Raw genomic sequence first — 12,023 nt, 5'->3', positions numbered from 1 at the left:
TTCATTTAATAAAAAAGACAATAAAGTAAAATAGAAGGGACACAAAATGGCAACCCACTTTGGTATACAACTTTATACCCAAAGTCTAATCAACAACAACAAAACAGTTGGTTTGTCAAGAGATCAACTGGACAGCTCTGCCAAGCAACTCAGCATGGTTACCACAGGCTAACTCAGGGAGTGTAAAGAATTAACAAACAGGAAGGAGAAAAGTGGGCCAACAGTGCAGCGCTTAACTGGAGAAGAGAGGCTGCTGCCACTAGAGGTGGAGTTCAAGGCTCCTCCTCAGACACACACACCCACAAAAGTCCCCACTAATCTTTACTGTTGATGCCCAGACTTTCCCTTCTCTTCCCACTTAGCTTTTCTACTCCCATAATTCTGCCTCGCGTTGTCTACGAACAATCTCACACAAACCAACATAGCCATCACTGCCTCATTTTCTATTTACCTAGGCTGTTATCTGGTGTTACAGAAACATGCCTTGTAGCAGAATTATTATGTTTAGTATTTGAGTTTTCTGAGAAATAGCCAATCCTCGATTATTCAAATACAACTAACATCCATTTATTGGCTAATAGTGCCTAAATTGTTAATATTAGAATAGGTTCCTTCGTTTTAAGAAACAGGGCATGAAAACTAATATCAAGCCAACTACTATACAGCCAAGAAGGCAGGTCTGTTTCAAATGTCAGCACTTAGTAGCTCTCTCCCGTTAATTACCAGGTGTACTCCCACTGAATGGACACATCTCCATTTCTTTATTCCCTCGTTGATAGGTATTTGACCCAGCTTTTGGCTTTGGGGTGATTAGTAATGAAGGTGCCATGAACAGTCTTGCACAAACATTCAGTGAATGCGCTCCTATCCACTGCGTAACTGCCCAGAGTGCCACAGTCAGGGCCCATCAGGATAGTACATGTGTGTTTAACTTGGGCTGAGAAGGGAGAAAAGTAGGAGATTGTGTACACAAGAAAACTCTGCGGTGTGGTGGATGTGTCCTGTATGCTAACACCAGCAGTGATAGTGTAAAAACTCCCAATGTTTACTGAACTGTATACTTTACATATGTGCCATTGGTCATGGGAACTAAGTATCAATAGTCAATAAATATATCTATATCTAATAGAAAGAAAGCAAAGCAAGAAGTCCTAAAGCAAAACCAAGGAAAATATAGGTGGGTTGGGGAAATTGGTGATACCAACGTTGTTTAAAGATTAAGTGAAACAGCATATAAAATCTGCTGGGCACAAGGAAAACACAGCCATGTTCCGAACTAAGCCTGGGGACGGCCATGCTCACCTCCACCTCACAGAGCAGGAGAGTCCCAGGAACACGCCTGTGGCAACCAAGGCTGGCTCACGGGGAAGCTGACTTTTGCTCTGACACAGGTACGATGTGCAGTGAATTCGTGGTCCTCCAGGAGCAAGAGGGGCCTTTTATACTCACTACAGCTTCTAAAAATCGTTTGTGAGGTTGCACCTGTGCCACAGCATCCACGTGTAGCTAGAGGACAACCTCAATGTCATCCTGGATTGCCACTTTGTTTAGGACAGGGTTTCCTGCCACTGCCACTGCAGATGGCAGCCAGCTGGCCTGTGAGCTCCCAGAGGTTCTCCTGTCTCAGCTGTCCATTCCGCTGAAGCACACTGGAATTACAGGTGAACACCTGCTTGGCTTTCCATGGGCTCCTGGGATCTGAACCCATGTCCTCACTCTTGTACAGAAAGCACTTCACCCACTGAACCAAGGTAAGCCCCACAGTGACACTCTTTCCACAGGAGACAAACTGCACATCTTCATTATAGGACTTCTAACATAAGACCAAAAAAGTTATTCAATTAATGCTTTAATTTAATATAACCCCAATTGTGCTTAAATGGTTTTATTATATGTATAATTACTACAATAATGATATTTCTAAAGGGAAAATTACCTATACCTCACATTTTAACTGTCCTAGTCTCATTAACAGTAAACTTTTACTGAAAAGCCCCAAATACCATCTTCCAACTTATCTGGATAGAACTTTTACCAATAGAAACCTGCATATTTCCAAGAAATATTTTTCAAATCAGAATATAACAAAACTCATAGTTTTATAAATATCAGAAACTTTAAGCATGTACTTTTTAAAAAATATTTATTGATTGTGTGAGTGCACGTGTATGCCGTGGTGAGCGTGTGGGCGCGTGTGTATGCCGTGGTGAGCGTGTGGGCGCGTGTGTATGCTGTGGTGAGCGTGTGGGCGCACGTGTATGCCGTGGTGAGCGTGTGGGCGCGCGTGTATGCCGTGGTGAGCGTGTGGGCGCACGTGTATGCCGTGGTGAGCGTGTGTGCGTGCATGTATGCCATGGTGAGCGTGTGGGCGCGTGTGTATGCCGTGGTGAGCGTGTGGGCACGTGTGTATGCCGTGGTGAGCGTGTGGGCGCGTGTGTATGCCGTGGTGAGCGTGTGGGCGCGCGTGTATGCCGTGGTGAGCGTGTGTGCGTGCATGTATGCCGTGTGAGCGTGTGGGCGCGTGTGTATGCCGTGGTGAGCGTGTGGGCGCGTGTGTATGCCATGGTGAGCGTGTGGGCGTGCGTGTATGCCGTGGTGAGCGTGTGGGCGCGTGTGTATGCCGTGGTGAGCGTGTGTGCGTGCATGTATGCCGTGGTGAGCGTGTGGGCGCGTGTGTATGCCATGGTGAGCGTGTGGGCGCGTGTGTATGCCGTGGTGAGCGTGTGGGCGCACGTGTATGCCGTGGTGAGCGTGTGTGCGTGCGTGTATGCCGTGGTGAGCGTGTGGGCGCGCGTGTATGCCGTGGTGAGCGTGTGGGCGCGTGTGTATGCCGTGGTGAGCGTGTGTGCGTGCGTGTGTATGCCATGGTGAGCGTGTGGGCGCGTGTGTATGCCATGGTGAGCGTGTGGGCGCGTGTGTATGCCGTGGTGAGCGTGTGGGCGCGTGTGTATGCCGTGGTGAGCGTGTGGGCGCGTGTGTATGCCGTGGTGAGCGTGTGGGCGCGTGTGTATGCCGTGGTGAGCGTGTGGGCGCGCGTGTATGCCGTGGTGAGCGTGTGTGCGTGCATGTATGCCGTGGTGAGCGTGTGGGCGCGTGTGTATGCCGTGGTGAGCGTGTGGGCGCGTGTGTATGCCATGGTGAGCGTGTGGGCGTGCGTGTATGCCGTGGTGAGCGTGTGGGCGCGTGTGTATGCCGTGGTGAGCGTGTGTGCGTGCGTGTATGCCGTGGTGAGCGTGTGGGCGCGTGTGTATGCCATGGTGAGCGTGTGGGCGCGTGTGTATGCCGTGGTGAGCGTGTGGGCGCACGTGTATGCCGTGGTGAGCGTGTGTGCGTGCGTGTATGCCGTGGTGAGCGTGTGGGCGCGCGTGTATGCCGTGGTGAGCGCGTGGGCGCGTGTGTATGCCGTGGTGAGCGTGTGTGCGTGCGTGTGTATGCCATGGTGAGCGTGTGGGCGCGTGTGTATGCCATGGTGAGCGTGTGGGCGCGTGTGTATGCCGTGGTGAGCGTGTGGGCGCGTGTGTATGCCGTGGTGAGCGTGTGTGCGCGCGTGTATGCCGTGGTGAGCACGCGGAGGCCAGAGGACAGCCGGTGGGAGGGCATTCTCTCCTTTACCACTTTGCAGGTCCCAGATATCAGGAGAACTCAAGCGTTGAGAACTTGCACAAAATTGAAGGGTGAGCCGTGATCTATTCCACTACAGGAGAGGAAGCAAAGTTCCAGTGCCACAGTCTCTCTCATGGCTGTTAGACTTTAATCAAGTGAAAATATTTATCAATAAAAGTTGGCTTAAGTAAAAACGCTATTCTAGGCTTGGACTGAAAACACAAACAGTGACGTCAGCTGACTGGCAGTCTAAGGGCAGGAACCATGACTTAGAACCCTGCTAGTCACAGAAGCACAGTGCTGTCCTCTTTCCTGTTGCTCGTCCCCTACCAATCACTAACTGGCCTTAACGTGATCTCAAATATAGCTGCCTTATGTCATGAATTTTGTCCTGTAAAGTTTTATGTTCCCTAGAATTCATTTCAAAAGCTGATTGGGATTTAAAAAAAAAAAAAACAAGTACTTATAGTAAAAAAAAATAACTGAGTACATATTCTCTGTGATGCAACGTTTGCTACCATGCAAGGTTTTACTGCTGTTTCCTTTTAAATCTTCACCAGCAGCCACCACTCCCTGCAGACAAGGCATCAGCCTTAACCTATATGCCTTGGTCTCCTCATGCGAGAAGACAGTGAACGCTCAGTTCTTCAGGGAGGGAGTGTGTAGCCAGTGACCACAGCATTACGCTCCTCTGTGAGGCCTGACTGGATGCTTCCATTGGCTTAGTGAAAGAGTAAATGATTTTAAACATTATTTCTTCTCCTAGCCAAGAAAATGCTACTAGTAACATAACAACGACCACTTAATATCCTCAGAAATCCAACTGTGAATTAAGGTAGGCTTCTAGGACACTTAGGACGAAGCCAACAGTGGCCTTCAGATCTGAAAGAGCACTCTTTTTTTTCTACTAATTATTTTTTTTAATTTATTCATATTACATCTCAATTGTTAGCCCATCCCTTGTATCCTCCCATTCCTCCCTCCCTCCCGCTTTTCCCCTACTCCTCTCCCCTATGTCTGTGACTAAGGGGGACCTCCTGCCCCTGTATATGCTCATAGGGTATCGAGTCTCTTCTTGGTGACCTGTTATCTTTCCTCTGAGTGCCACCAGGCCTCCCCATCCAAGGGACATGGTCAAATATGGGGCACCAAGCTACTAAAAACAAGGAATTTCCGAAATTTGTGGACAAATGGATTGAACTAGAAATTATCATAATGAGTGAGTTCACCCAGAAGCAAAAAGAGTTAAATGGTATATACTCACTTATATCGAGACACTAGTCCAAGGGGTACGTCCCCATGAAAAACTTTACCTACCAGGAAAGTGGGTCAGAGGGGAGGACATCCTATTGAGACTTTAGGTGAGAGAAGCCTGGGAGAATGAGGAAATAGAAGGATCCAGAGGGTCCTGGAAAACTACAAGAGGAACTGTATGACAGGCAGATCTGGGCCCTGGGGCCTCCTCAAACTATGGCACCAGCCAAGGAAAATATAGGCAGTAAACTTCGAACCCCCACCCAGACTAGCCGATGGACAGCACTCTTTTTTCTTTTCCTTCTTTCTTTCCTCTTCTCTTCCCTTCCTTTGCCTATCTTCCTCTCTTCCTCTTAGTGCCTATATTTTCTGACAGGTCAAATTTCAAACTTTATTTAAGAAGAGAGAATTTCTCTGATGAGAACTTTAATTTTAATAAAGTACAACTGCAGCCACGTTCTGCAGGAATTTTTCAAAGTTAACCTATCAACTGGTTAGACTGCACTCTCAACTAACAAACACACAGAACTAACAGACTTCGCAGAAATCAAGACAAAGAAGCCACCGCATCTGTGGCCCACATGTATCTCAAGACACCTAGCTACAGTGTGACTCAAACAGACAAGACTATAAACTTAACTTATAGTGAGAGTTTTTCAATAATTAAAAACAAATACTTGATTACTAAGTTCTTAAGTAGAAATATTGCAATGTCAAAATTTTTATGATCAAAAATTGATTTTAAAAAAAGTCTTCATTGCAAAGTCTTTATGTGGGCCGAGGAGATGGCTCAGTGGTTAAGAGCACTGTCCACTCTTCCAGAGGTCCTGAGTTCAATTCCCAGCAACCACATGGTGGCTCTCAACCATCGATACTTGGATCTGACATATATGTGTATGTATATATGTATATATATATTAAATAAATAAATCTTTTTAAAAGTCTTTATATGTTAAATTTAAACAAAAGCAATGTATTGTATCACATTATAAACATCAAGTGTCATCATCATTTTCTTCCACTGTGAATTTCAAGTATCTGAAAATATAACTCTACGTCTTGTGCAACATACACACCCTATTTCAGGCCAGAACTGACCTCTTCAAGATCCTGTCAAACCACACTGAGGCTGCAGACAGGGCTTCTGCTGCTGCCCAACCTGCTACCCCTTCAGTGGCGAACGTTTCTTTCTGCTGCATCTTTTTTTTTTCAATGTGTGAAATTAACTTATTTTATATGCATTACTGCCAGCTAATTTGTCATCCACTAAAATGGTTACTACCAGGAAGAGAAAAACAGGAAAGAATAAGTGCCGGCAAAGATGTCACAAAATAAGAACCCTGGTGCTTTCCTAGTGGAACAATAAAATAGTGCCGTCAATATCAGTCTTTCAAAAATCCAAAATTAGAATTGTCATTTGACCTAGCAATACCCCCATTTTTTTTTTCTTAAAGACAAGGTCTCACGTGGAGCCTTCTGGAATTTGCTATGTAGACATGCTTGCCTGTAACTCAAAGATCTATCTTCCTCTGCTTCACTAGTGTTGGATTAAAGGCATGGCATCATGTCTGGCAGCAGTTCTACTTTTGTGTATGTATTAAAGACATCTAAAAGAAGCTGGGTGGTGAACAAAACCATCCTGAGTTAGTGGTAGCGCACATCTTTAATCCCAGCACTAGGAAGGCAGGGCCAGGCAGACTTCTGAATTCGAGGTCATTCTGGTCTACAAAGTGAGCCCAAGACAGGCAAGGCTACACAGAGATACCCTGTTTCAAAAAACCAAAACCAAAAACTGAAAGAAAAATTGCCACATTTAAAACGGCTTAAATCACAGTAGCCAGAAGACAGAAGCAGCGTGAATGCCCATCACTGGACAGACAGGGTGTGCTGTGCTGCAGTCGCGCACCACATGACCCTCAGTGTGGGTAACTAAGGCTGGCCATGAACGTGCTTGTGCCTTCTCCTCCCTGATCCCGGGGTCACAAGCACCTGCCACACAGGCACACTGCATGGCATTCTGGTTAGCTACGGATTACATGTACAACAGCAGATATCCTTTGGGTATGGGTGTAATAGGCTACATCATTTGGTCTGGTAGAAGCAAATTCCTATATCAAGAATGATGAAACTTGTCTAAGGATGCAACTCAGGCTGTGTTCCCACTGCAGTGCAATATAAGACTACCCACCACTGATGGTATGTTAGTCAGCCTTGAAAAAAAAATCTGACACTTGCTACAAGATGGTTGAACTTTGAAGCCTCATAGGAAGGAAATGAACCAGTCACAAGAGGCAAAGTCCTGGGCCACTTAAATGAGGCTCCTAGAATGACTAGTTGACCACAAAGGAATCGGAGGACGATGGTTGCCAGGGTGGGAGGGAAGAGTACAGAGTCATTTAATGGGTACAGAGTTGTAATTTTGCAAGAATTGAGTGCATAAAGATAATGCATTCAAGATGGTACATTTTTAAAGTATGTTACCACAACTAAAAATTACTATTTGGACTGGAGAGATGGCTCAGCAGCCAAGACCACTGTCTGTTCTTTCAGAGGTCCTGACTTCAATTCCCAGCAACCGCAGGTGGCTCGCAGCCGTCTACACTGGGATCCAATGCCCTCTTCTAGCATGCAGGTGTACACAGGGTACTCATACACATGAAAAAGAAATCTTTTTTAAAAATACGTTAATCAACTTTTTAAAATATATTATTTGCACAGAAACATGACTATTGTGTCATAAAACTGTAGCAGCATACTTCCTCAAACCCTAAAAGAATTAACGTGTCTCTGGTTGGACAGACAGACATAATCAATATCTAACAAACAGGTTCAGCGTGTGATCTACATGTGGCTGAGAACAGCTATGAATGCAGCCTGATATACAATCATAAACTTACCTAGCACGTTTTTTGTTTCGTTTTTGCTTGTTTTTGGTGCACCCTGACAGGACAGTTCTCAAGTAAGAAGTCTGTGGACAATAAAGATTAGACAAGCCCGAAAGCGTTCTTTGCCTTACTTTTGGTTTCGGCTGACACTCAGAGAGAAAAAGGGTGGTACAGAGTGGCTTTAATATTATCCAATAATGCATTTTTCTATGTTTTGCAACTTCAGACTTATTGCGTCTAACATTATTCATGATTATACATGTAGCCTAAAAAGCTAGGCATGTTGACCAATATCTATAATCCTAGCACTTGAAATGGTGAGGCAGGAAATCGTGAGTTAAAAGCCAGCCTGGGCTATGCAGTAGGACTTTGTCTTTTAGAACAACAAAACAACCTAAATTCTGTTTTCTATATGAAAAGCCCATATGCGTGTGTGAGCTATTTTCACTTAACAAGTAGCACAGTTTTCCACTTGGCTGTCCACAGACCAGCGAGAGAAGAGAAGGTCATTGGAGTGATACGTGTAATGGAAAGATGGCTGGACTCTTGGCCAGCTGGGTTTCAAGGTTTACTCTGCCATGCTTAGTGTGTGACTCATGTGACCAGGACTCCGGGTGACATTCCTCAGTGAGAGCAGACAACGTATCAGCCTATGACATCACAGAGGCACTGACAACATATACACCAAGGGGCTTAAGCCTCCGATGCTTCCAAAGGACACACGGCAAACTGCCCGGCTCTGCTCTGCCTCAGGTAGTCTACACTGAAAACGTCGTTTACTCAGGAGATTTATGGAATAGATGCTCTTCAAAGGTTCTTGATAAGCATTGAAGAGGATCAGAGAAGAAATCAACATTAAGGTATTGATCCCGTATTAGATCCATTCAGCCTTCTTAGAGACACAAAGTATGCGGGACGGTTCTTATTGGCAGAGTGAGTAGATTGGTTGCCCCAGCTTCAGTCCTCTTGTGGATGAGAGAGTAAACAGAGTGCTTAAATTGCATGAATATTTAGTGCCCAAGCCCCATGACAATAAATCCTCACTTCTAGCTTTAAAATCCATATGGGAGCTCAATGAAGAGAAACAAGGTTGTCAGAGACGGTATCTACGAGCTTCCTTTAGCACTTTACCTACAGACGCACCTTACAAAGAATATACACTGATATTTCCAAAAACACACAAAAAAACTATTCACAGAGACTGAATAGCCTCCCTGGGTTGATGATCTGGGGTGAAAACAGATTCGAACTCACAAACCCCTTGCTAAAGAAAAACTTGGAATGAAGTTCTACCTTCACATTTATAGAAACATCCAAAACCTGAAGGACACAAAGCTGGTAGAAAGTTTAGGAAGTTAATCCATGTCTGCTCTGACTGAACCGCCTGAGAGCTCTCTTCTCTACTGCAGATGCGACCCGCTCACAGACAGGAGAGGCGAAGAAAGCCCTCTGGCAGAGGTTGAAAATAAACCCAAGACTGAAGATAGACAAGGAGCAGCAAACCTTAGCTCGGCTCACCTGAAATAAAGTTAGAAGATTATAAAGAAATTAGAATTCAGGTGGCTAAAATTGTGGCCTTCATTGTGTAGGTTAATAAAATGGAAGTGGAAATTGTAGAGGATGGACAGAGCACAGCTAGAAGGAGAGCTTTAACAAGGCGGAGATGAACTAAAGAAAATGTATGACATAATGTACAAAAGGTTACTAATTAATACCATAGCACTTCAGTATTTACATAGGTTAGGTGCCAATACACCTATAATAAATAACTTTTTTTTCCTTTTCTTTTCTTTTTTTTTTCCTTCAAGCTCAGGGTAGCCCTGGCTGTCCTGGAATTCACTCTGTAGACCAGGCTGGTCTCCAACCCAAAGATCCACCTGCCTCTGCCTCCCGGGTCGAAGGATTAAAGGTGAGTGCCACCATAGTGTGGCAAAGTAACTTTTCATATAGCTTTTTAGGCATTTTTAAAAACTGGCTACTCTGTCCCACCATTCTGAGATAGGTCAGCAACTAAGTCAACCCACAAGTATCTCTAAAACAGTATTTTTTACTCAAGGGTTTTATTTATATATATACATGTGTGTGTGTGTGTGTGTATACATACAGACACACACACAGGCTAAAAAGAAGGGGTGATAACAGATTCTAACTAACAAACCCCTTGCTAAAGAAAAATTTGCAAGGAAGTTTTTTTAATCATTTTTTATTAATTTATTCATATTACATCTCAATTGTTAATTGTTAGCCCATTCCTTGTATCCTCCCATTCCTCCCTCCCACCCGCTTCCCGCAAGGAAGTTTTATCCTCACATTTACAGAAACATGTAAACCTGAAGACGGACAGCGACTTCCCTGTAACCCCAGCTTCACAGTTTATACTTCAATACAAAACCATCGTTCCCAGCAGCAAAGGATGAACTTCCCTTCTCTTTCAAGTGCGCATAAGAGGGTATCTGCCTGCACTGAGGTATGGACTGGTGAGACCTAGCGCCCGGGCAGCCCAAAAATAATCTTCCTAGAGGCAGGAGGATTGCTGTGAGTTCGAGGCCAGCCTGGTCTACAAAGTGAGTCTAGGACAGCCAAGGCTACACAGAGAAACCCTGTCTTGAAAAGCCAAAATCATCATCTTCTTCTTCTTCTTCCTAATTCTCAGGTTATCCATCTCGGTCACTCTTCGTGGCAGGAAAACTCCTGTAACCGAAGGCGGCGCTGCCTCATGCGCGCTTCTCAACCGCACCTGAGACCTAGTACAGGGTCACATTCAGCCCTTCAGCAGCTATCAGGTGGACGGCAACCTAGTTTGTCAGTCAAGTACAAGCGACTCTGGCCCAACAAAGCCCAACACACTTTGCTTCAACTGTCACCGATGACCTGACTGCTCACTTTGCAAAGGAGAACTGGTTAGAAGAAGAAACGCAGGTGGGGTTTTCAAAGAGAAGCGTAGCAAGAGGAAGAGGCGCAAAGAGTGAAGGGAAGAAAAACACAGCACTTTGTGTAGATGGCCGCCCTTCTGATCCGCGCTGTGAAGAAGTCTTCGTGCTTTACCGTCACTCAGAGGGAACACCCAAACTACATTTGTTTCTCTGCAAACGAGTTAGGCTGCCTATGTCTAAGTAACAGGACTATTTTAACTTAGGTCTTAGGAAGTTCTATTTGCTTCTGCTACTAAAGGCCTTTCCCAGGCTGTGGTCCGTGACTTTCAACCTCGAGGTAAATTGTTAAAGCGATTAAGGCGGAGTTGTTCACCGACAATAGAGTGCAGGTGCTGGGGGTTAAGTGACAGCAAGAGGAATGTAGCCCCCCAACCTTTAAACCGGGGCGAGCCAAGAGCTTATAAATGTCTATTTTATGCACCGCTAAACAACCAGAGGCTGGGTCTCAAGTCTTCAAACACCTGGCTTTACTTAAAAATTTAAAAAGTCAATTTTGCTGTGTCAAAACTAGAGGCGAGCCTCTAGCTGTCAACGCAGTCTGTTGAAATAAGCACAGTAAACTCAACCCGCCCTTGGGGGCGACTGACTGAATTCCTGCTGCACCCTAAGGAGGACTCGTCATAGCGGCTCCCCAGGCCCAGGAAGCAAGAAAGGTTTGCTGTGCGGGCGGAAGGCCGCACCGGGAGAGCCGGCTGCGGGCTCGGGCCCGGCGGAGGGCGCGGCTGCAGGACCCCGGGCCTCCGCTGCGGCCGAGCCTCGCCGCCCGCTCGCCCGCCCTTCCCTTCCCTGCCAGCGCCGCAGCCCGCGGGACTCACAGCTTCAGCTGCTCGTAGGCCGCCGCCGCCGCCGCCATCGCGCACCAGCTCCTCCTCCTTCTTCCGCTTCGCTCCACCCGCAGCGCACCCCGACGCCACCTCGGCTCCGGCGCGGCCGCTCTCCAGCTGCGGTAGCCGAGGAGCCTGGTCCCACCCCCTCCCCCGCTCCGGGGACCGCCTCTCGGGAGAGCACGGGAGCCGGCGGGGGACAAACCAGTGCGCCCGCCGGGCGGTGCGAGGCTCGCCTCCCGCGCGCGCGGGTTGGAGCAAGCCCTGGACACGCGGTGACGTCGTCTCCGCGCATTGGTGCGACGCGCTGCGGAGAAAGGCGGGGTCCCCGTAGCGCTGCGCCCGGCCGGGGCGCTCAGAGAACCGACTGGAAGGTAGCGCTAGGGGCGGCGAGCCTGTTGACGCTACGTAACCGGAGATCAGTCCTCGCGGAGAGGGTGCCGCCAGCACTGGGCCAGTGGCGCAATGGATAACGCGTCTGACTACGGATCAGAAGATTCTAGGTTCGACTCCTGGCTGGCTCG

General features: G+C 46.8%; 1 protein-coding gene and 1 non-coding gene across 2 annotated transcripts in view; one reads left to right on the top strand and one right to left on the bottom strand.

Moving 5' to 3' along the window:
* The window catches only part of LOC127184023 (phosphatidylinositol-3-phosphatase SAC1), a 142,306-nt gene extending 130,593 nt beyond the window's left edge, over positions 1–11,713 (bottom strand). Inside the window, exon 1 of the mRNA XM_051140236.1 lies at positions 11,491–11,713. Within this exon, the coding sequence (XP_050996193.1) occupies positions 11,491–11,528 (38 nt within the window). The 5' untranslated portion in view covers positions 11,529–11,713. The remainder of the gene's footprint in view (positions 1–11,490) is intronic.
* Positions 11,714–11,950: 237 nt separating this feature from the next.
* Trnar-acg (transfer RNA arginine (anticodon ACG)) lies at positions 11,951–12,023 on the top strand. The gene has a single exon. It is a non-coding gene; the product is annotated as a tRNA-Arg (tRNA).

This window comes from Acomys russatus, chromosome 32 (genome assembly GCF_903995435.1).
Source record: "Acomys russatus chromosome 32, mAcoRus1.1, whole genome shotgun sequence".
Lineage (NCBI taxonomy): Eukaryota > Metazoa > Chordata > Mammalia > Rodentia > Muridae > Acomys > Acomys russatus.
The sequence above is the reverse complement of the archived record's forward strand: the minus strand, read 5'-3'. Positions and strand labels throughout refer to the sequence as shown.